The sequence below is a fragment of the Salvia splendens genome, chromosome 11 (assembly GCF_004379255.2).
Source record: "Salvia splendens isolate huo1 chromosome 11, SspV2, whole genome shotgun sequence".
NCBI lineage: Eukaryota > Viridiplantae > Streptophyta > Magnoliopsida > Lamiales > Lamiaceae > Salvia > Salvia splendens.
The window spans coordinates 33973721-33997689 of record NC_056042.1 but is presented as its reverse complement, the minus strand read 5'-3'; the positions used below and the strand labels follow the sequence as shown (position 1 = coordinate 33997689).

General features: G+C 37.1%; 1 protein-coding gene across 3 annotated transcripts; it reads right to left on the bottom strand.

Moving 5' to 3' along the window:
* Positions 1-61: 61 nt before the first annotated feature.
* Positions 62-3550, bottom strand: LOC121755863 (loricrin-like). Of its 3 annotated transcripts, none has more exons than XM_042151278.1 (2): positions 3408-3550; positions 62-2295 (listed from the first exon to the last, which is right to left on the bottom strand). In XM_042151278.1, exon 2 carries the CDS (start codon positions 1988-1990, stop codon positions 212-214), a length of 1779 nt encoding a protein of 592 aa, XP_042007212.1. In that variant the 5' UTR covers positions 1991-2295; positions 3408-3550; the 3' UTR covers positions 62-211. The 3 variants fall into 3 exon arrangements, with proteins under 3 accessions (XP_042007212.1, XP_042007213.1, XP_042007215.1); XM_042151279.1 differs by lacking the exon at positions 3408-3550 and adding an exon at positions 2359-3389; XM_042151281.1 differs by lacking the exon at positions 3408-3550 and adding an exon at positions 2808-3389.
* Positions 3551-23969: the final 20419 nt, after the last annotated feature.

Below are 23969 nucleotides of genomic sequence, written 5' to 3'. Positions count from 1 at the left end.
TGAAAAAATTAGTGCAATAATACAAGTTTAATATCTCTATAAGTGCACTGGCATATAACAATTTAATTCTTCAACATAATTACAAGTTTTATTAAATATTCAAATGCATCTACAAAATAGCATTCCTCTTGCACCATACAACACATATCACACATTACATTATTATTCAAGAATTTACACAAATCTTAATAAGAAGAAGTTGGTGGAGCCATCAAATCCCAGTTATGGCAGTATTGAGGTCTCCACCAAGCAACGAAAGGAGTCCACCACCATGTACTCTCCCCTCCGGACCCGCGAAACCAAAGCTCGTTGGTGCGTCCTCGCCAGCCCCTGCGCTCCTCTGGAGTGTCGAGGCCTTCATCGACAAAGGAACCAGTACCTGAGGTGGGATGAGCTTCTGCCTTTTGGCTGCCCTCTCGACCGAGTTGGTTGAGTCCGTGATCACACTCCCACCTGATGACGAACGCGCCTTATCAAGGCTCACCAAACCATGGAAGAGTCCCGCGCCTATCATTCCCCCTTTCCTCGCTTCCCTCCCCCGGACCAGGGTGCAATGTGCAGCACACAGACCGCTCTTTCCCCGTGCAAACTTCTCGCATTTCCCCTCGCCCCAGTTGCACCTCTTTCCCCCACCGTGGGCCTTGCAGAAGTCAGTACTACCCTGAGCACTCTTCCCACAGTTTTCAACCTTGCAACGCTTCCCCCCTCCGTGCTTCACGCAACAATCAGTCCTGCCACGGGCGCTTTTGGTGCATCCGGGAACAGAGCACCTCTTCCCTCCGCCATGTGCAACACAGAAACTTGTCCCTCCGTGCACACTCTTCGGGCAGATCCCTCCTCCATCGAACAGGCAGCGCTTCCCACCACCGTGCCCTTTGCAGAGGGGCGTACTCCCCTCAGCGCCTTTCGTGCAGCCTGCGAATATGCATCTCTTCCCACCACCATGAGCTTTGCAGAACATGGTACTCCCCTGAGCGCCTTTAGTGCAGCCAGTGACTTGACAACGTCTCCCACCACCGTGAGAGATGCACAAACCGGTCTGTCCCTCAGCACTTCGGATGCAGCTTTCCACCTTACACCTCTTACCCCCACCATGCCTTATGCAAAGGCCGGATTTCCCTCTCGCTGCTTTAGTGCACCCTCCCGAGAATCCACAGCGTCTCCCCCCACCGTGGGCAATGCAGTGGTCCGTCTTTCCCTCAGCACTTTTCGTGCATCCAAGCTGATGGCACCGTCTCCCTCCTCCATGTGCTTTGCAGAAGGCTGTTCGGCTTTCTGCACCTTTGTTGCATCCGGGCTTCTGGCATCTATGTCCACCCCCGTGCCCAATGCACAGACCTGTTGCCCCCCGTGCCCCTTTTATACATCCATCATACTTACATCTTCTTGAATTTATACCCCTCTGTTGTGATGATTCCGAAGCACTTCTAGGCTCAGACACGGCACTCATGGAGCGGTCAGAGAGAGATGAAGGCTCAGAACTGGGCCGAGTAAGATGGAAATTGGATTTTGCATCAACTTCCGTAGTTTTATATTTTGTCAACAACCTGTTGGCATCTTCCACTCTTGGGGCCATAACAAGGCTCCTCATATAGCCACCTGATTTCTTGCACGACGTAGAACCCTCATCACCGAGCTGTATTGAAGCTTGAACATTGAGTGCATCAGAAACTACATCAGTACTTCCAGAAAGACCCAGCTTCAACATTGAGTCATGTCCCGAGGTGTATACAGGTGCAAGATCTTTAGTACTTTCATCCATAGGAAGCGAGTAGCTATCAGAATACGAACTGGGAGTTGGTCCCAGTCCAAGTACTAACTTGCATCCATCATCGGGATTATTTACGCTAGTACCTTGACCACCAGCACTCATTTCACCACTTCCAAACATGGAATCTTCATTTGACACATAACCAAATCCATTCAACCGTAGAGTAGTGTCTCCGCCATTACAATTCTTAACAAACTCAGAGTAGAAGGAAGGATGCATGTTGTTGATCTTATTAACTTAAAATATAACTTTTTCGAAGGAATGAAGTGGCAGCTTAAAAGACTTTGATACACTAGTAAGATAATCTATAGATTAAAATGAAGAAAACATGAACATACGAGCTGCCCCCACCACTCACAAAACCAGATGTGTCCGATCTATCCATTTCTTTAACTTCTTCCGAGCAGTGTTCTGAGTATTTATAGATGCATCCTTATCGAAAAATTACTATTGGAAGGTATCATTAACCTCAAATACCTCTACAATTCAAGATACTGAACACAGAGTCCTTGCAGTTCATTCACCTGAAAAAAAAAGACACGCTTCAAAATTCAAATCATATTCGAAGAAAGGATAAAGAAACCTACACACAACGACACAGTTTTGGTGATATAGTCGGCCAAGCATGATCAAAAGATACATACTTCCCCAAACTGGTGAGTTGTAGCTTACTAAAAGATGTAGGTCAGATTCAGGAGAACGCGTCATGATTGTAGTTAGAGATTGTAAAACTCTGATGAAATGAAGCAGACACCAAAGTATGCTTTCTTGATCTTGATTTCTATCATACTACATATAAGGACCAGGAAAAGGACATGGGTATATCGGTCTTAGGCAGGTGAAACAAGAACTTTGAAATGGTATAAAAACAGTGGAAGGAAGCAAAACACATCATTCATTTAGAGATAAAACTCTAAACAAACATGGCCATCTACTTCTGTATCTTCAATCCCTTCCATCTTACATCTATTATATTTGGCACAATCCAATTCATACACGAAACAACCCTTAACGCGACAGCAACATTTCCTCTTACCAATTTGCACCGGCACATAGGGAAATTGAGGAGATGATAGTTAATCATAAACTAGTGAAATTTCATGAAGCAATAACACCTTGAGAAAAGTTGACTCATCTCATACTAGAAATATGCAGAAATGAAGATTTAGTTTGATACATGAACAAATCTACTAAAATCTAATCTCCTAATTCTAATTACTGAAATTTATCTTCAAAACTCCATTATAATAAGGTCACCAATTGAGTATGAAAAGAGATCTATAATTGGATAATTTCACCCCTCAATTAAAATTGTGGAAAAATCATAAATCAATCACAGATTTCATTGCTGCCATGTTTGACAAACACAAAATCATCTTTATATAATTTTCTTTTTCAGTAAAAAAAAAAACTATACAGTTTTCTACGTAACAAATATTTACTCAGCTCTCAACGCATCAAATTCAGAGAAAACAAATATGGAAGAGTTAATGTGAGTGATTGAGACAACATATTAACAACCACACACACATCAAGTCACGAGAATCCATATGAACTCATTATTTTCAAAGATGAATTAACATACTATAATTTGGAAAGGAGATATGAAAGGATTGGAAAGGAAAAGGAATATTACTCTCTACGGTTAGGTTTTCTCTCTGCCATTTGCGCAACAATCCAGCAGAGAGAGAGAGAGCAACAGCAATTGCCAGTTGAATACAAACAAAAAGAGTGGAAAAGGGAGAAAAAGAAGAAAAGAGAGAACGTAATTAAGGCTAAACAGAGAGTTAAATAGGATTAAACTTGATTTCAGCATTCCCTTATTTTTATTGGTTGAAGCTTAACATCACCGGATTGCCAATAATACCCTTTGGGGTGTTTGGTTTGGAAGTTTGCTCGAGATTAACTTGTTCCGAGACTGAACTGAACTGGATTAAAGGTCAATACTTGCAATGTCCTTGTATTAAGTATTAAGTTTATCGATCCAACTGAACAACATTCATAATACTCAATTTTATTTAGTCCATCAAATCAAACACTATTAGATGGTTGAAATTTATGTGCAGTTCCTTATTCGATTGGATGGATGTGTCTCTATATTAGTGACTCGTAGATTTGATCATGCCTGATTAGCTATGAGTCATTGAACTTTTTATATTACAAAATAATTTGATTAATTTATTTTAAATTAAAAAAAATCAATTTAATCTCAAGCAATCAAATATACCTCAGTTTCGGATGCATATTTCAGCTGCAAGCCCATGATTCGGACACCATACATATACACTTTATATTGAAAAAGACAAGGCCATTGTTTACATTTTTATTGCTTCACTTGATTGTTTCGTTGCAGCTTAAGGGGTAGTTATGACTTTTCAGTTCCACTTATATTTTTGTAATAAATACTGTATAGACAACTTTATTTATTTATCTTTTTACCTATTTGTAATCATTACTATTTTCAAAAACATAATATAGTATTCATTTTTTTATTAAGACAACTTTTTAATCAAAATTTCCAACGATACACTTATATTATATGTATTAGACAAGAAAATTTGCATAAAAAAATAAAGACATGTAGGACATCGAATTTTAGGGTATTGGGACGATCGAGAAAATTGTCAAAATTATTTAATAAGAAACTTCAAAAATTGCGATATTGATAAAAAAAATCTAATCTTGTTATTTTTAGCAATAATATGTCAATTTAATCAGAACTAGATATTTTTATTTAGTTACATTCTGTCAAACCAATCTAACAAGAAAGCTAAATGCATAATTAAAATTTCAACCTTGATTGAAATTTCACATCTAGTTAGTGAATCCGATTCTTTTGATATGTCCCAGTCCATAAATTATTACCCATTGAAGTTGCAGGGATACTTTTATTCTGAAAATAATCTAAAGTTTATACTCATTCTGATCCTTTTCAAATTATTTTCACCAAAATTGGATTTCCATAAATATTACCCATCGAAGTTGCATGGATGCTTTTATTCCGAAAAAAAATCTAAACTGAATTTACATGAATACATATACTTTATGTTCGATACAGAATTTTATAAGTGTTGCTTAATGATTTCAGTAAAATTAAACTAATATAAAATAATAAAATAAAGAGAGTGAATAGTGGTATTTTAATTTTTGGAGACTCATTAAATACTTACAGTAGAAATACTCAAAAAGAAGTGTATCATTCGAAAGAGATAAGAGTAGTAGTACGTAGTAATTTATTTCCTAGGGGTATTATAAATATAAGTTGATTCCTTTTTTGTCTATGGTTGAATCTTGAGATTCAAACGGCTAAACGTATATTCTTCATAAATGGTGGGACCCGCTGGATTGGAAAAAATAAGTGGTGGAGGTGGAGTCGACGTGGCGTACCCTTATCAATATCAACATAGAAAAATATCAAAATATGTGGCTGACATGGATGGCTTTTTTACTATGTTGGCTTGCTTAGAGCATCCACAATGATGCGGATGTCCCGGCGGACATCCCAGTGGACATCCCAAAAATATCTTCTGCCACGTCATAAGGACTTCCCACTGCACTGTCACGTCATAAGGACTTCCCATTGCAATGTGGCGGACATCTACAAGGACATCCCGACGAACTTCCCACAAAAATAAAAATTCACAAATTCACCAAATTAAACAATTTACGGAATTAAAATTTCGCCACAATTACGGAATTAAAATTTCATTAAATAAAAAAAAAAGAAAGGTACATTTCAAAAAAAAACTAAAAAAGTACACTTCAATAAATACAAATTCCATCAACGACGACCCATCCGCTGCCATACTTCTTCAATTATATCGTTCTGGAGTCGAATATGGGCTTGTTTTTTGCGTATGTCGGCAAATGCACGGACTCGCTCGACCTCGTCATGGGGTATCCACATACGTACATTGTTGGTGGCCACGCCGTGGCCTGGACCCGCAACATCAACATCATCATTGGCCCAATCCGTCAGTGCTGGACCTTCATCTTCGACAATCATGTTATGCATGATAATACATGCGTACATCATATCGGCGATGCTGTCAGCATACCACAGCCGTGATGGACCCTTTACTGCCGCCTATCGAGCCTGGAGCAAACCAAATGCCCGCTCCACATCCTTGCGCGCTGCCTCCTGACGACCCGCAAAATATACATTCTTTTCTTTTGTCGGACATCTGATCGTCTTCACAAAGACGGGCCACATAGGGTATATCTCATCGACCAAATAATAGCTCATGTTGTGCTGGTTGCCGTTGGCGACGAAATTGACGGCCCAACCGACGCCCATGCACTGGTCGTTGAAAAGGGGCGACGACTGGAGGACGTTGATGTCGTTGTTCGACCCGGCTACTCCAAAATAGGCATGCCAAATCCACAGCCGGTAGTCAGCTACCGCTTCAAGGATCATCGTGGGATTCTTGCCCTTGAAACCCGTAGTGTACACCCCTTTCCAGGCAACGGGGCAATTCTTCCACTCTTAATGCATACAATCTATGCTGAGTCCCGTGCATATCCAGCAGAGCCTGACAATCTTCGGGGGTAGGCTTTCGAAGATACCTATCCCTGAATATCTCCCTAACGCCCTGACAAAAATACTTTAGGCAATCGCGGGCTAATGTGAATCTTAAGGATTCAAGAAACATATGTTTCCCGGATTTGTTCTTGCAAAAATATCCAATAACCCAAACAATAAATAAGACAATAAAAAGATGGAAGAGAAGAAGAAGATGATAGGTGTTATGCTTTAGATTAAAGCTCAAGAAAGGAAACCAAATGGCTACTTTCACAAACAATAACCTAATGGCTCCACCAACTAGCAACACAAGAACTAGCAAGCATGCCTTAACATTCAACTTAAGTCCAACGATAGATTGGAATGCAACCACAAGGGATTTTGATAAATCTTCAAAATGAAGATGGTGCTCACAATGGAGTCTTTGTTCTTTCAATATCATTCAAAGTCTGCTATGAAATAAACCCTAGCAAGAGTATTTATACTACAGTAAAAAAGAAGCAAAATAAAATAATTCTTGGCCAAAAAGTCACATTCCGGACAAACCACCCGACCGGGTGTTTTCCACGGCTCATTTCACCCGCTCGCGTGAAGTCTCTGGACAAAAACTGATTTCTCGGCAACAACACCCGGCCGGGTGTTTTGGGTTGGAAAAACACCCGCCCGCGTGTTTCTTTCTACATTGCGCGACTTTCTTAAAATGATCATAACTTTCTCATCCGGGCTTCGATTGGGGCATGCAAGATACCCACGCGAAGCTCTTTTGACGATGAAGACAATGGTGGTCTGAGGAGTGCATTTGGATTTTATCTTCATAGTGAAATTCCAGTTTGAATCAGACCTCTGAATTTGGCTTGGCACCTTGACATGTCTCCACCCTCTTCTCGGACCCCAATCAACCCATGGCCCTCGACATCGTTGTATTCTATGATTGTGAATACCGGGATTCACATCATCCTCTCCTTCTTTGTGAAAGGATTTGTCCTCAAATCCGGTTCTTTGATTTTTCTTTAGGACACCCAGATTCACATCACGGGTAGTCGTCTCGCCGATGTGGAGGTACTCATCGAACATGTCAGCCGCGCCTCTGTATGTCAGCTGCCTGATTGCGGCAGTGCACTTCTGAATCGGAGTGTGGCCGAGTTTACCAGCCGCATCCTCCTGCGCCCTGAATACTCGTATCGATGCTCTAAAGCGCTCACGATACGCAGAAAGAGCGGATGATGCATCCTAAAACGTCGCCGGAACATGTTCTCCCCAAATCGTGGCTCCAAAGCGAAGTAATCCTCGTACAACCGACGGTGTGCAGCGAGGTGGTCCCAGGTTACTATAGATCGGCGATGGATGGGTCGAGGTATCGCCGATGCCAAGGCTGCTTGTATCTCTCTCTCCGCTGCCTCCCACACACGTGCATGAATTCGCCTCATTATCTCATCATACCGCCCACCACTACCACCCCCACCGCTACCGCCCGCACCAAAGCCACTACCACTACCACTACCAGCCATTCTGGATATATAAAAGAAACGTGTAGAGAGAGATACTCGTTAATACAAGTGGTGCGAATGAAATGAAGTTCAACGAGCCGTATTTATAGAATTTTTGAAAAAAATATAAAATAATAGGGACGTCCGCGCGGACGTCCGTGGGGTCAACGCAATGGCGGACGTCCCGGTAACGCCGCGGAACTTCGGTGTCTGCAGCGAACGTCCGTATCTGCGTCACCGCTGTGCAATGGCGGACGTCCCGCGTGGAACTTCGGCACGCCGGTCGGACGTCCACCGGGACGGACGCCATTGTGGATGCTCTTAGTTGAAAATGCAGACATATTATAAAAAGATACAATGAATTTTGTTGGTGTTATATTCATGTTACAGTTATTAAATTAGAAAAAAATCACTAGAACATTTTAAGTTCGGTCAACATTCTTGTATGTCTCGTACTTTTATAAATAAGTCGGAAAAATCATAAAGTTTAGATTTATCTGTAGTTATACTAGGACACATTCTTTTAATGCTATTTAATCTAATATGGCAACCATAAAACAGTATGTGGACGTCATCAAGGATACCTTAAACGGTATTTGTGAAGAAGACAACATCCTTTAGATGTAAACATCGTGCAATATAAATCATACCTATATTTTAATGAATGGGATTGAATCTTTTTCGTGTCGCGAACAAATCTAAACTCTATTGTTTCTCCACTTGGAATGGTCCAAAATTCACGATTTTTCCTTAATAATCAGTTGACTTGAGATGAGAGACTGAAGATGTTTGATTTATTGATCGATCTTTTTATTTTTCGTTTTTAAAGAAGGTTTCATTGCTTGGACATCCTCGAAGGGATGGTCTACATGTCAAAGTAGTAAGTAGTCTTAAAGATGGTAATCGAGAGAGGTATAGATAAGTTGGTAAGGCATATTGAGAGTAGGAAGTAGAAAGAAAATATTTCTTGTATGTTTTTCTTATTCATATGAAATGCTCATCTCCCTAATATTTATAGGGAGATTTGAGTCCCTTGGAATACAACAATTAAATGTGTATTGGAACTACATCATGCTAGGGACTCTACACTCTAATAAATATGGGCGGCCATCTAGGAACTCTATTGTAATAAATGAGGGCGGCTATTTATGATTTCTTTTTCCAACACTCCCCCTCAAGTTGAGCAACGGTGTCTCCGATACTCAACTTGCCCAGAAATTCTTTGAAGACTTTAGGACTCAATGCCTTGGTTAGCATGTCTGCAAGTTGTTCCTCAGATCGGACGAAAGGAAATTCGATAATCCCGCTTTCAAGTTTCTCTTTGATAAAGTGACGATCGACCTCAACATGTTTGGTCCTGTCATGCTGTATGGGATTTTCTGAAATGCTAATCGCAGCTTTATTGTCACAGAAAAGCTGACTCTTCCGAGTGGGCGGAAAGCCAATTTCTGTTAACAATCGCCTAAGCCAAAGTATCTCCATCAGGCCACTTCTGATTCCTCGAAATTCGGCTTCTGCACTTGATAGAGCTACAACTTTTTGCTTCTTGCTTCTCCAAGTGACAAGGTTGCCCCCAACAAAGGTAAAATATCCTCCGGTAGATTTTCTATCCACCGGATTGCTTGCCCAATCAGCATCGGTGTATCCATCAATCTCCAGATCTTTCTTCTTTTGTAAGAATACCCCATAGCTGGCTGTTCCCTTTAAATATCTCACAATTCTCATGACAGCATCCATATGGTCTTCCTGAGGCTGATGCATGAATTGACTGACAACTCCAACTGCATATGTGATGTCGGGCCTAGTATGAGAAAGATAGATAAGTTTACCTACTAACCGTTGATATCTTTCACGGTCTGTAGGCTTAGCTCCATCCACAATTTTCAATCCATGATTGGGTACCATTGGCGTTTCAGCAGGCTTGCAGTCCAGTAGGCCCGTTTCTGCTAACATGTCAAGAACATACTTCTTCTGCCTTAGAAATATTCCGTGCTTGGATCTCAATACTTCAATTCCTAGGAAGTACTTTAACGCTCCCAAGTCCTTCATTTCAAACTCCCTGAAAAGATTCTCCTTTAGATTTTGGATCTCCTCGGCATCATCTCCTGTTATGATCATGTCGTCAACATAGATTATTAGACATGTCATTTTGTCGTTCCTCTTCTTTAGGAATAGTGTGTGATCTGAATGGCTCTGTTTGAAGCCATGTTTGAACATTGCCTGGCAAAATCTTCCAAACCACACTCTGGGGGATTGCTTTAACCCATAAAGAGTCTTCCTAAGTCTGCACACCTGTCCTTTTCCAAATTCTTCACAAAAACCTGGGGGGACCTCCATGTAGACTTCTTTGTCTTTCCCAAGTTCTCCATGAAGGAAGGCATTTGTAACATCAAACTGGTATAATGGCCATTCCTTACATGCAGCTACAGATAGAAGTGCTCTTACTGTATTTAGTTTGGCCACAGGGGAGAAAGTTTATTCGTAGTCTACTCCATACACCTGAGTATATCCCTTAGCAACCAATCTTGCCTTGTATCTCTCGATTGAACCATCTGCACGTCTTTTTATGGTGAAGATCCACCGACATCCTACTGGTTTCTTTCCCGGAGGTAGAGTACACTTTTCCCACGTTTCATTTTTTATCAAGGCATCAATCTCCTTCTTCATGGCTTCCCTCCAGTGCTTGTGTTTTATTGCCTCTTCGAAGGACTGCGGAATCTCTTCTTCTTCATAAAGTGCAGCTTCGAACGCCCTAGCCATTTCGGTAAGGTGTCCCTGGGTGAGATTGGCAATGCTGTATCTCGATTTCCGCCCTTTCCAGTCTGGCGAATATCTGCGAGGAGGAATGCCCCTTGTACTTCTTTGGGGCAATCTGTCGTGCCCTGTCTCTTGTTCCGTCGGTGGTTCATTTGTATCACTTCTGTTTTTCCTGTCACTGTCAGTGGTTCCAAGTAGGGTACTAATATTGGGATCAGAAGCTTTTACCTCAGGATTCAAGGACTGGTCAGATAGCTTGGCAGTGTCCTGAAGCGGCACGTTATGTTCCTGTGGATTTGACTGCCCGGTGGTACTGCTAACTTCCTCTGTTGGACCGATTTCTATGACAGGATTTTGGTCTGATAGGGTAGTTTGGTTGTTTTCCCCCTGAATGGTTTCTCCCCACAGAGGTACCCAATTTAGTGCGTCACTGCTTGGATTTTCCGTCTCACTCTCCCCCTGACCACTAGATTGGCTATAGAAGTACTCACTCTCAACAAAGTCACAGTTCATAGTGACATACATGCGATCTGTTGACGGGTCATAACATCTATACCCTTTTTGATTTTTCCCGTACCCCAAGAAAACACATTTGACTGCACATGGTGAGAATTTATCGCGATCATGTTTGGGTATGTGAGCAAAGACAGTGCAACCAAAAACTTTGGGTTCAAGATTGAGAGAAGAGGGAATTGAGTGTTTTGAAGAGAATATTTCTAAAGGGGTTTTGAAGTTTAGGATTCCTGTTGGAAGACGATTTAGAAGGTAAACGGATGTGTCTATGGCTTCAGGCCAGAAAGATTTCGGGATGTGGGACTCTATTAGAAGTGCACGGGTGATCTCAAGGATATACCGGTTTTTCCGCTCAGCCACGCCGTTTTGTTCAGGTGTGTATGCACATGTTGTTTGGTGAAGGAGACCTTTTTCGGTGAAGAAGGTTTTCATTCTAGAGTTCACATATTCTCTCCCATTATCAGATCTAAGGACTTGGATTTTGGTGTTGTACTGGGTTTGGACAAGGCTATAGAACTCAGTGAATTTTTCAAAGACTTCTGATTTTGATTTTAAAAAATAAATCCAAGTCATACGAGAAAAATCATCAACAAATAGCAAAAAATACCGAAATCCTTGACCTCCGGTAACCGGAGCAGGGCCCCAAACATCAGAGTGAACTAAAGCAAACGAAGATTTTTCTCTAGTTTTGTTCAACTTGAAGGAATGTCTATGACTTTTAGCCAAAACACATGTTTCACAATTCAAAACAAGTGAAGAAGAAACAAGTTTGGGAAAGAGTAGACGGAGATATCCTATAGATGGGTGCCCTAACCGACGGTGTAAGAGCCAAACCTGTCTTTCATTCAGTCCATGAGTTAGCAGCGCAGTACTGTGTTGGGCAATCTCATCTACGTAGTATAGTCCATGTCGCTCAGTGCCACGCCCAACTATCGTCCCCGTCTTGATATCCTGTAACATGCAAAAACGAGGCTGCATTAGAAGTTTGCAGTTAAGTTCTTTCGTGACGTGACTCACTGACAACAGTTTGTGGGACAAAGATGGAACATAAAGACAATTTGAGAGGCGAAGGGTTGGTGATATAGATATAGTTCCTGCCCCCTCTACTTGTGCTAACTCCCCACTAGCTGTTTGGACAAAAATTTTTGTGGGTTGAGAAATATCGAGGAAGTCCGATGCATCAAAGGACATGGTATCGGTTGCCCCACAATCAAAAATCCAATGATAGTCTTTAGGTCCTATGTTTGAGGAAGATGAGTACGCTAAAGCTTGGAATTTGTTTGTACAAGTAATGGAAGGCTGAAATTCAAAATGTCGGGGTGTATTTTCATTTTTGTCGAAAGTTCGGGGTGTATTCTCGGGAATTCGGACAAAAGAGGGGGTTTTATGCAATTTTTCGGTCAACTGGGGTATGTTCCATAATATCGGAATTGGCTGGGGGAGAATTTGGGAGGAAATTTTGTGGTAGGGTTTATTTTGAGATTTTTTCAAACTTGGGGGGCTAAATTGCAAAATGGAGGGGGTGTTTTTCCAAAACTCCCAAATCGGACCCTTCTTCATCCCGCACATTTTTTTAGCTTGAGGGGCTATTCCTCCACATTTCTTCCTTCTTCTCCGCTGCTCAGCCGCCACCGCCGTCGCTGCAGCAGCCGCTGCTGTCGCTGCAACAGGAGCAGCCGTTTCCACTGCTTCAGCCACCGCCGTCGCTACTCTAGCCGCCTTCTCTTCATTTTCATCTTTAGCGGCTTCCTTTTCTTCGTCTACTGCAGCATTTTCCTCCACAGGTAACTTGGTTTTCTCAATTGATACCTCAGATGGCTTTTCTTTTGAAAGCTTCTTTTCAGCTTCTGAGGTTGGTACCTGCTTGTCAGTAGCTTTTGGTTCCTCGGGTTTCTTCTCTGGTGTTTCAGAGGTTTTCTCCGGCTCGATCTCGAGCTGGGCAGCAAGCAGCGAGTGCTCCACTGTAGTAGGAGTAGACTCTACGCCGAAGTTCTTCGGGTGGTAGGATTTTTGGTTTTGATTTGTGTTGGCTTTGTACACATTAATTAGATTTGAGATAGACTCGATCAATAGCTCGAGGGTGTGTATTTGACTGACCTCCATTTGAGGCTTTTTGTTGATTTCCTGCTCTGATACCATCTTAAAGATGGTAATCGAGAGAGGTATAGATAAGTTGGTAAGGCATATTGAGAGTAGGAAGTAGAAAGAAAATATTTCTTGTATGTTTTTCTTATTCATATGAAATGCTCATCTCCCTAATATTTATAGGGAGATTTGAGTCCCTTGGAATACAACAATTAAATGTGTATTGGAACTACATCATGCTAGGGACTCTACACTCTAATAAATATGGGCGGCCATCTAGGAACTCTATTGTAATAAATGAGGGCGGCTATTTATGATTTCTTTTTCCAACAAGTAGTACTAAAACTTAATGAAAAACAAATCTAAGGCCATTTATATTTCACGTCATAAGTTCTCATATACAATAAATAAATAAGAAAATACTGATGTGAAGCGTTAAAGTCCGTAATAATATATTAGTATATTTTCTTCCAAATATCTTACCTTTACTTTTTCTTAATAACAAAACGGCTCATAATTTTATTTTTGAATTGCGTTTGTAGTTAAAGACTCATTACTCATTCACCTTACTCTTTGAGCATCCCCATTATATATAAAAAGTGGTTAGCTTATTAATACCTAAAATCATTGATAACAAATGGATAAAGATGACAAGTTGACAACTAACTTTAATTCTATATTCGAGTCGTAAAAGATAAGTAAACTATATTATCATGCAAATGGTGTTGTCAATATCATTTTGAATAACTAAGAACATTATAATTATAGTAATAATCTTCTCTTCATAAGAATGAAAAATTAGAGTACATATCACAATCTCTTAGTATGTTTTAATTTGGAGAAATATAGACAAAGCATAAGTATATGTTATGATGTAATAATGGATGGCCTATCTCTTGGAAGGTAATTAAGACAAGTAAAGATTTTCATATAATTCGAAATTACAACTTGACACAAAATTAGCCTTATTATTGTATAGTATTTTATTTCAAAATGAACAATTTCTTTTCTCCATATACAAGTTTGACATAATACATTCAATAAATAAGTCAATGATATATGGATAATAAAAAATAAATAAAATAAGATTCCGACCCTTCCGCGCAAGAAAATGGTACCTTGGTGTCATTAATTAATGGGATGAAAATGTCAAAATCGAGAGTGTGTATATAATAATAAAAAGTTTTTTTTTTAATAAAATAGTCGCATCAACCGTAAATAATTGATAATTGAATATACATGGAAGATACCAAGTTGCAGAATATTCTAACGAGATGCAAATAAGATACATCGATAATTGTGATTTAGGAATCTATCTTTTAATGATTATGAAGAAATCCAGCATATGTGGGACTCTGCCATGCCTTCGTCTTGCCAACCAATTTATTTTATTAATGCTACTTCATTTTTATTAAATAATCACATATTTCGAATGTCCCACCAAGATGTAATTATTCTTCTTTCATTGTTCAAAATTATATCTAAACACTTAATTAGATTATATATTTCGTGTGCATAAATTTTTTAGTCAGATTATATATTTTAAATTTATAGTTTTAATTTTGGGATAATATTTTTTATTTCGTTGTAATTTTGTGTGTTTTTGCACAATAATTCATGCAAAATACCCAAAATATGACAATGTTATAAAAAGTAAAAATATTTTATTAGCTTGGTAGAGATTAGGGCTAGTGATAGTTTGTGTTTCCGGATTTATATGCTTAGTGAATGTTCAGAATTAATATTTTTCACTTAAAAAATCTTCACTCTTGCAAAATCACTTTATATATTTAATTCGACGATGGAATGATAAACGAGCTTGGTATAACTTCATTGAGATTGTTATAATTAGTTGAGGCATTTTTTTTCACCCTCGCTCCTCACCCACTAGACGATATTCTTTCATATAATAAAAGTCTAATATATCGAATTTTGTGTCCCAACTTTCAACTTCTTCTAAAATATGTTCCAAATGTTAATTAACAATTCTCAACCTAGAAAACGTTTTATTTATATCTGATTTGATATAATTTTACTAGTCATATCGTTTGATTCTTCGACGTATTACAGTTTAACCGGGGTGGATTTTAACGTCGTTTCACTAGGAAAAAATTAAAAGTTCCAACTGATCTCTTTCCCCTTTCGGCCTTTCCTCTATTTTGTCCAGTTCTTCACCTTTCACTCTCTTCGGATTACATCAAATTCAAATAGAGGACAAAACAATTTTCTTTTCATTTTGTTTTCTATCAAATGAAAAGTGAACAACATGAAATTATGAAAAATGAGGTGGGAGAAATGTTACCTCATTTAGGGGCGATCCTAGTTAAATTTTTATAAACATAATCTTTTAATAGTTTTATAAAACTTTAATCTCTTAAAGATAAATCAACTATAAAGTTATAGATCAAATAAATGCTAAATTTCAACTTTGGTGAGGCATTTGGATGATTTTAATGTCCTCGTTTTTAATTTCCAACCAATTGGCTAATTCACTATAAGATGACTTCTATAGTAAAAAAAATACCCAAGTATTGCATATATAATTGTATTTAGCTACCTATAAACAATGAATTCAAATACGCAATCACATCATTTTAGAAAATTAAATGCAAAATACTAGTATATTTTTAATCAAGCACATAAAATATGGTATCACTTAGCTTTTATCAAGGGTTAAGTATTAATCATAAAAAATATGAAAGTCACGATCTTGTGGCTACTCGTCCACATTGAATATTTAATTAATTAATTTTCAATCAAAGTTATATTAGTGACGATATGAATTATGTGACAGCAAAAAAAAAAGAAGAAGCTATTCATATTTCTTGTGTGGGCCAATACCACTGGACTTTGTGGCTTGTGTTAGGCTCATGTCTTTGGAATCTTAGTAGAACTAATGATTTAATTACTCATAATTAAGGTCGACAATTTTTAGGTCTTATTAGTATTTCTTTTAAACATAAGCAAGAGATATTGCCAAAACTAGGAATTTTATTTAGTATAAGATCACTTATCCGTTATAATGTTCTATTAGTCCTTGATACTTTCTTCAAATTGTTTAGAAGTCAAAAATAGTTTTGGAATACGTTCAATTTATCACTTTATGTCTACTTTGCGGTGACCCAAGTATTTGATTTATTTAATTTCGATATTAGTCCCTATAGGATGGAATTGATAAAAATAATTCGTAAACAAAATAGAGTTCCGATTTGACATTTTGGCACATCTCATATATATTATCCTCGATATATTAACTATTTGGCACATCTCATATATATTATCCTCGATATATTAACTAATTTACTCCCACCACTTTTTTTGCCTACAATACATTAATCATTGTTTACATTGCCTTTAATACAACTAGTATCAGGTCCATTATATTTTCTTCAAAATATGAAATATTGATTTAAAATAAAAATAATAATATATTGGTTAAAATCATAAATTATTATAAATGTATACAATAATACATTTGATAAAAGTAGTAAATTTTATTGGTGTATAAACATTACTTATTCTTTAGAATTCTATTTTATAAAAAATTAATATTAAATAATTTAATGATTCTAAATTCTAGCTGTGTCATTTTATTTTATTTTTGTCTGAAATAATATTTATTTGTACAATTGTATTATATACAAATCAGTCTATTTACACAAAAATTACTCATAACTTATCATTTAATGTTTTACTTTTATTATATTGACTATGCAAAATGTCTATTTTTCATTATTATCACAAAATTTAAGAGTCTTCCCTACATTAGTTATTACATAAAATTGTTCCAATGGCATTCAAAATAAAAACAAAAATAATCATGATATAATTTTAAAATAGTTCTAACATCACCAAATTATTTCTCACCGACTTTAACCTTAAAATGGTCTTAGATGTACAATGTTTTTGCAAGTTTTGGTACATAATACTTTAAGTAGGTCCACAAAATATTTGTTGTATCCGAAAAGAAGATTAAAATATGTGGTGGGTTTACAATGAAATTATGGAATCATTCTAGTATATTGTTTGTAGTAAAATTATGAGAATTTACTAAATGAATATTTTATTTAAATAAACTACTTTATTATTGAACCATGAGTAGAAACAATTTATTTTTCCAATACTATAGCACATATTCACAATTAAACATTTCTGCAAGTAAATTAAATTGAAGTCACACACAATTCTAGACAAATTCTTCAAAAAAAATTCACTTTTACTTTTCTTGATTATCAAAAAGTTAAAACTTTTCACTTTCTCAATTTTGATAAAAATAAAAAAATAAATTGTGTAAAGATGAGAATGTTTTAGGGATGTCCCAATCCTCTTAAGAATTGTTCGAAATATATAGATAAACAATTTAACCATATACTGACGATATTCTAACTATTACAATTAAAGGAAAAACAACCGTAATTGGAATGTAAATTACAACGAAAATAATAAAAAAAATCAAACTATAAATCGAGTCGAGAGAAGACTTCTTTCCACAAGACAAATTATGTTGTGCTAGGCACCGACAAAGTTGATGGAGCTCCGAGAATCAAGCAATACAGTGATCCTAAAATACACAACAAAATGTAAAGAGTTTGAGAGATGAGGGAGAATGCTTTTATTGGTGTGTAATTCATATACAACTTGATGCTTTTATAGGCTCAAATAAGAATATAGAAAGACATGAAATTAAAACACCATAAACAATAAATTAAGGTAATGAATGTTTTAAGAAGTGAAAAGCCAAAGGGCTCCCATGATAACATTCCGATACTCACGCCATTTGATAGAGTGTGAATACAATATGAGTAAAATTGAAGTGGAGGAATATTGATTGTTAATGAGCTTACTATCTGGGGTATTAGTTACAGGTATTTAGTTTTAAACGTTTATGTAAATGAGTTATAATTATTTGACCTTTCAAATAATAAAAATAAATTTAATTCATATATAAATTTTAATTAAAATAACATTATTTTAATTTAATTAAGTATGATGTATTAACCTTCATTTAATTTAATTTAATTAATCTTTTTAATTGTATATTGTTGAAACTAAAAAGTAGAATCACAAGTTGGAATTTGTTTGATCTATAATCTTCTTTATTATACACTTCCTAGTCGATCTTCATTTCATTGCAATATAGTGATCCTATACACTAAAAACTCAAACCCCGAAACCTAAATCCTAAACCCTTAACTTTAAAATATACTTATCATGACCAACAAATGAGGTTTTAGATCTGTATTCGATATCATACACTGGATCAGCCTACTTGATAATCCTTACTGATAGTAGAGGTTTTTTTACATTTCAAATTCAAAAAGCACCAATCAATTTGAAGATCCTCCCTTGCCAGATTGCAAGATCCATCTCCAAGTTGACATGCTCTCAAAGCTTGAATCCGTCCATATCTAGTAATTAGTATATTAACGTCACTCATTTTTGGAAATTGAGGCTCACTAACTTCAAACATTTGTGTGCTTGCAATCATCTTAATGTGGCAGGCATGATTTGTTACTGGATTGCGAGGCCGATTTTGCCTCACGAGAAAATTGCATATACAAAAAATACCCCCTTCCCTAATTAGTGCACCAAACCTTGCGTGTAAAATTCGTGGAATAGTTGCTTGAATCCTATGCCCTAAACACAAAAAGTCAATAGCTAATGATTTCATATAACTTGAAAAAATATAACTAAAAAGCACAAAACAACATACCATTTGATCGTGAGCACACATTCTAAATGCACGATATTAGTTTTGTATTTAGGAGCGGCAACTTCATAGACATGGATACAACACACTTTGATAATCGAATTAGTTTTTGTTAGTTGTAGATCATCGAGCAAGGTGTGGAATGGTTCCATGGTATCAACCTTGCTACTCGTGGGAAGAACAAAAAGATGAAGTTTGAGCTGAATAAGGTGAATAGGTATGTGTGGATAGATCAAATGTCATATTTATAGAGCAAAAAATGAACCATGAGGTTCTCTTCAAACTTTTCACATTCTCCACTTAGGTTACCCTAATACTAAAAACCAAAAAAAAATATTAATGTTGGTTCCAATCAATTTTCTACTATTAAATTGGGTGTTATATAGAGAATGAAGGGTATGTTGCAATAATTATTATATTTAAAGGTTTGATAAAGATTAAAAGAATTTAATTAGTAATTTTTCTCATGGAAGTAATGGTAGCACCACTTGCAAATATTTGAAAATTTTGGACATGGATTTCAATAGGATTCTTTAATTACAAAATTTACAACTAAGCTAATAATGGTACAATAATCACCCACTTAATCCCATTTATATGAAAAGTCAAATCTTTTTTTTACAATCAAAATCTCTTATTCCGTATTTTATTTTAGTTATACTTGAATAACATAAATATTGTTAACAATTTTGTTTCTTATCAACTTATTTGAATTATCAAATATAGGTTATATATGCAAAAAAGTTACAAATTATGAAATTAATCTACAAAAGTAGCCAATATTATTCCAGTTATTGTAAATTATGTTATACTATAAGTAAAAATTTATGTGAGACAAAATGATTAAAACTCAAATACCATCTGGAAACATATTGTTGCTTAGATCATAGGAAAAACAAACTAAAATCAATCTCTTCTTACTATGATACAAACTTTCGTAATAAGATAGAGAATAAAATAAACTATTAAACATGTCATCAATAAATCGATATAAAAATTAATATTAGAAAATACATAATCGAACACCATAAAATAACAAACATATAGTAAATGAACAGAAACTGTACACATATATTAACCCTAAATTAAAAAGAATCCAACGCCTACATCATAATTGCTATAAAAACTTGCCGAAGACGAATGAGAGAATTACAAAATCTAGCACCACCAACACCATTCATCTTCACTTCCAATTCGAAGACGAATGAGAGAATTACAAAATCTAGCACCACCAACACCATTCTTCTTCACTTCCAATATCTACATAGCATCTATATAAATAATAAATATTCATTTAAGCAATCTTTTCCACTTTCTCCATTCCTCACAAAGAAGAAAAAAGTATTTTACTTGCTTAACTTACTATAATCAAGGTTGTTAAGCAATGTTATCTCCTTAATTTAGGCATGAGAAATCCGCATATGAGCCTGAAAATAGTCAAGATATTGATATCAGTAGCAAGAATTAGAAAAATACTATCAAGATACAGTAGCGAAGTTTGTTGGATAAAGTTGCATACCTCTCTTGTGAAGGTTGTTGGATAAAGTTGCTTCAAAGAATTCACATGTCAATCCGCTTGCGAGTGCATTAGTTTCAAAATACAAGAGTGTATGTTTTCATCAGCTAGCTAATGATTTATAGCCATAGATTTGAGTGAGAAACATTAATTCTAAATTCTACACTCACGTTCTCTTCATCATTATTTTGGCCATGAATTACACGGTTACATCATTTTCTAATGAAGCCTAATTACATCATTTTAGTTAGTGGAGAAATGGTTTCAAATTTAACCTAATTGGCCATGAATCTCCAAACTGAATGATATCAAAACATATTCACGTTCTCCTCATTATTTTTTGGGCATGGGATCTTGACCGTTGCATTTCTCAATGGCTATTATTATACTAACTTTGAATTTAATCTGATAGGAGTATGAATCATATATATTAATAGGACGCCTTTTAAAATATAGAATTGATTTTGTAGTAAAGATTAAGTAAATCAGTTTTATTGTGAACAACTACAACATGAAGCATCAATAATTATTAATTATTATTACCGTCAGTTTTACAAATTGTAACAGTAGTTGAGTACAGAATCTAAACAAATTAACGGCTATTACTACAAATAAATATTTAAATTAACACCCAAAACTCATAAATATTTAAATTCATAACATCATCTATATAATAGTTTTATTCTTAAATGTCTAGATTATAGTATTTAAATTATATATTTAAGCTTAAAGATAATTCCATAAATACCCCCAAAACTCAACCTTTATATATGTATAGATATGCTAACCAGTTTTATCCTTTAGGCCTATATTTTCTATGGAAAACTTCACATGTAGCAACAAATTGCACTAATATAAATGTGCCAGAATTAAATATGAACATAATATATAAAAATGTTAAAATTGTTTGGGGATCATGGGCGGGCCCCCGTCTCAACATGGCTATGCTAGTAACTATGGCGCGCGATTGCGCACATCTTAATTAGTTGGTTCAGAAGTTCGGATCACCATGACGACCAAGGTAAATAAGGGCATCCGCAACGCGTCTCGCCCCTGTCTCGGAGAGACAAGACGGCGATGCAGCATCCATCTTGGTCTCTTCTCGGCGTGGGTTGGCGAGACGTCTCGCCACGTGGCGAGCGCTGGCGCTAGGCGTGACGCCCACTCGCCGGCCCGCGAGTGGGCGTTGTCATGCTGACGCAATAAATAATTTTTTAAAATTCAATTTTAATAAAAAAATAATTAAAAGCCGGTAATATTACCGTTCAACGGTAATATTTTAATTTTTTATTTTATTTTCTTTTTTTATTCTATAAATACTCCTCTTTCATTCTCATTATACACACAAACACACATCTATCATTCTCAATCCATCTCTCTTTTCTCTCCAATTTTCATCTCACCTCTCCAATTTTCATCTCAAAATGTCTGGCAACGGAAACTCTGGCGGCTCCGGCGGCTATGACTTGAACACGTTTGGCGACTGGGGGGGATTGTACAATGTCTTGGGTGCTTCCGGTTACGGTTCGTCGACGCCGGGCACCCAAGGCTCGTCGACGCCGGCGGCGTACCAACCACCCTATTTTGATGTGGATGCATATTCTCGTCCCTCCGCCCCGAGGTATGGGCAATTGCAGGGATTATCCCAAATTAGGGAGAACTTTCCGGATGAACTCAATTCGGAAGGAGGACAAGGCGGTGGAAGCTCCGGGGGTCGCGCATTCTACGCCGTGGAGGAAGAGGAGGAGGAGGGCGAAGAGGAGGAGGATGTAGGCCGTCATCCATACAACTGCAAGGACACGATGACTCTGTTCAACGCTTGGGTCAGCGTCTCGTACGATCCCATCGTCGGGAATCAACAAACCCGCAAGTATTTTTGGGAAAAGGTCACCGACGCCTACAAAGAGAACAAGCGAAAGGGGTCCCGTCGCCGCACCATGAAGATGCTCCGCAGTCATTTTGACCGAGTCGACAGAGATGTCAAAAATTTTTGCGGGATCTACAAGAATGAAGAGCGAATTACCAAAGCGGAGCCAGTGGAGCAGACATTCTGAGAGCGACTATGCGAGTCTTTTTTGACGACAACAGCAAAGAATTCAAACATGTCGATGTTTGGGAGGCGGTCAAAGACGTTGAAAGGTGGGCGGTGTCCAGTCTAGCACGGGCTCGAGCTCGAACCGCACGAAGCACACGGCGGGTGGCCAATACTCGTCTATCGAGGGTGGGTCAGGCAACGCCTCACAAGAAGTTGAGGGCACGACCATCGATGCAGGGGGCTCCTCCAGTGGGCGCCGTCGGCCGCAAGGGACCAAGGCGGCTAGAGGGAGGAGGGGCCGAGGCGAATCATGCCAGGCGGGCTCGGTCTAGGGTTCGAACACCTTATTGTCCATGTACTTGACCGCCATGATAGCTGACACTTCCCGCATGACGCCTCCCCAATATCAAGCCCATCTTGCCGGAATTGAGTATAAGACAAGACAAATTGGTATTCCGCCTACAGGTGGCTTGAGTGCACCGCCACCGCCTTCGGGGGATGATTCGCCGGCGGAGTAGTTTTTAAGTGTGTAATTTTAATTTCTAGTATTTTAAATTATGTCTTTTTATTTATTTTTTAAATTTTAATTATGCGTTTTTTTTTAATTATGTGTTTTTTTTTATTTTTTAGGATTTTAAATTGTAATTTTATTTTATTTAATGAAGTGTGTTTTTATTAATTGAATTTGTTGGAAATAAAAAAAATGAAATTGAATGAATAGATAAGGGATGAGATGGTTAAGAGATGGAGGGATGCAAGTGTTGTCTCTTAGTTAAGAGATGGAGTGAAAAGTACAGTGGTGCCCATGAATAGTTAAGAGATGAGACGGTTAAGAGACGGATAAGAGACAGCGATGTGGATGCCCTAATACTCCCTCTATCCTTAAAGAATACGCACTTTGGATTCGACATGAGTTTTAATGCAAAATTGGGAAAGTAAGAGAGAGGTAGAGAGAAAAAATAATTAAAGTACTGTTAGTGGAGGATGAGTCCCACCTCATTAGAGTGAGAAGGGTTTCCAAATTGGAAAGTGCATATTCTTATGAGACGGATTAAAAATTATTAAAAAGGAAAGAGTGCATATTCTTATGGGACGGAGGGAGTAACCATTATTAATTTTCTTTAAAAAGGCACTTCTACGATACTCGATTTAAATTTGTGTTTAAGTAACAAAAATTTGATGCTGTGACATTAACAAAAGAAATGGAGTATTGAAATACTACTGATTATACTTTAAGAAGTTAAAGATCTTTAATACAGAGCCCAACAATACCAGTATCCAAGCCCATAATCTGAAATTTAATATAATTGCAAATGCTATAATGCATATTACAAAATATAAATATTTTTCGTTTAAATGTACAATTTCACCCTTAATTCCAGCCAATTACGGCTCAAACTTTGAGGTGGAATTATTTATGAAAATAATTAAAAATAATCACCGAGCATTGGTAACTTGTCTTTTGTTTTTTGTCTGAAAAATAATTAAATCCGGTTTTTAGCGCAAATAACTGTGATTATTTGTTCCACTCCAAACACAAAAGAGAATAAATTGCAACTTAATATTAGGATAA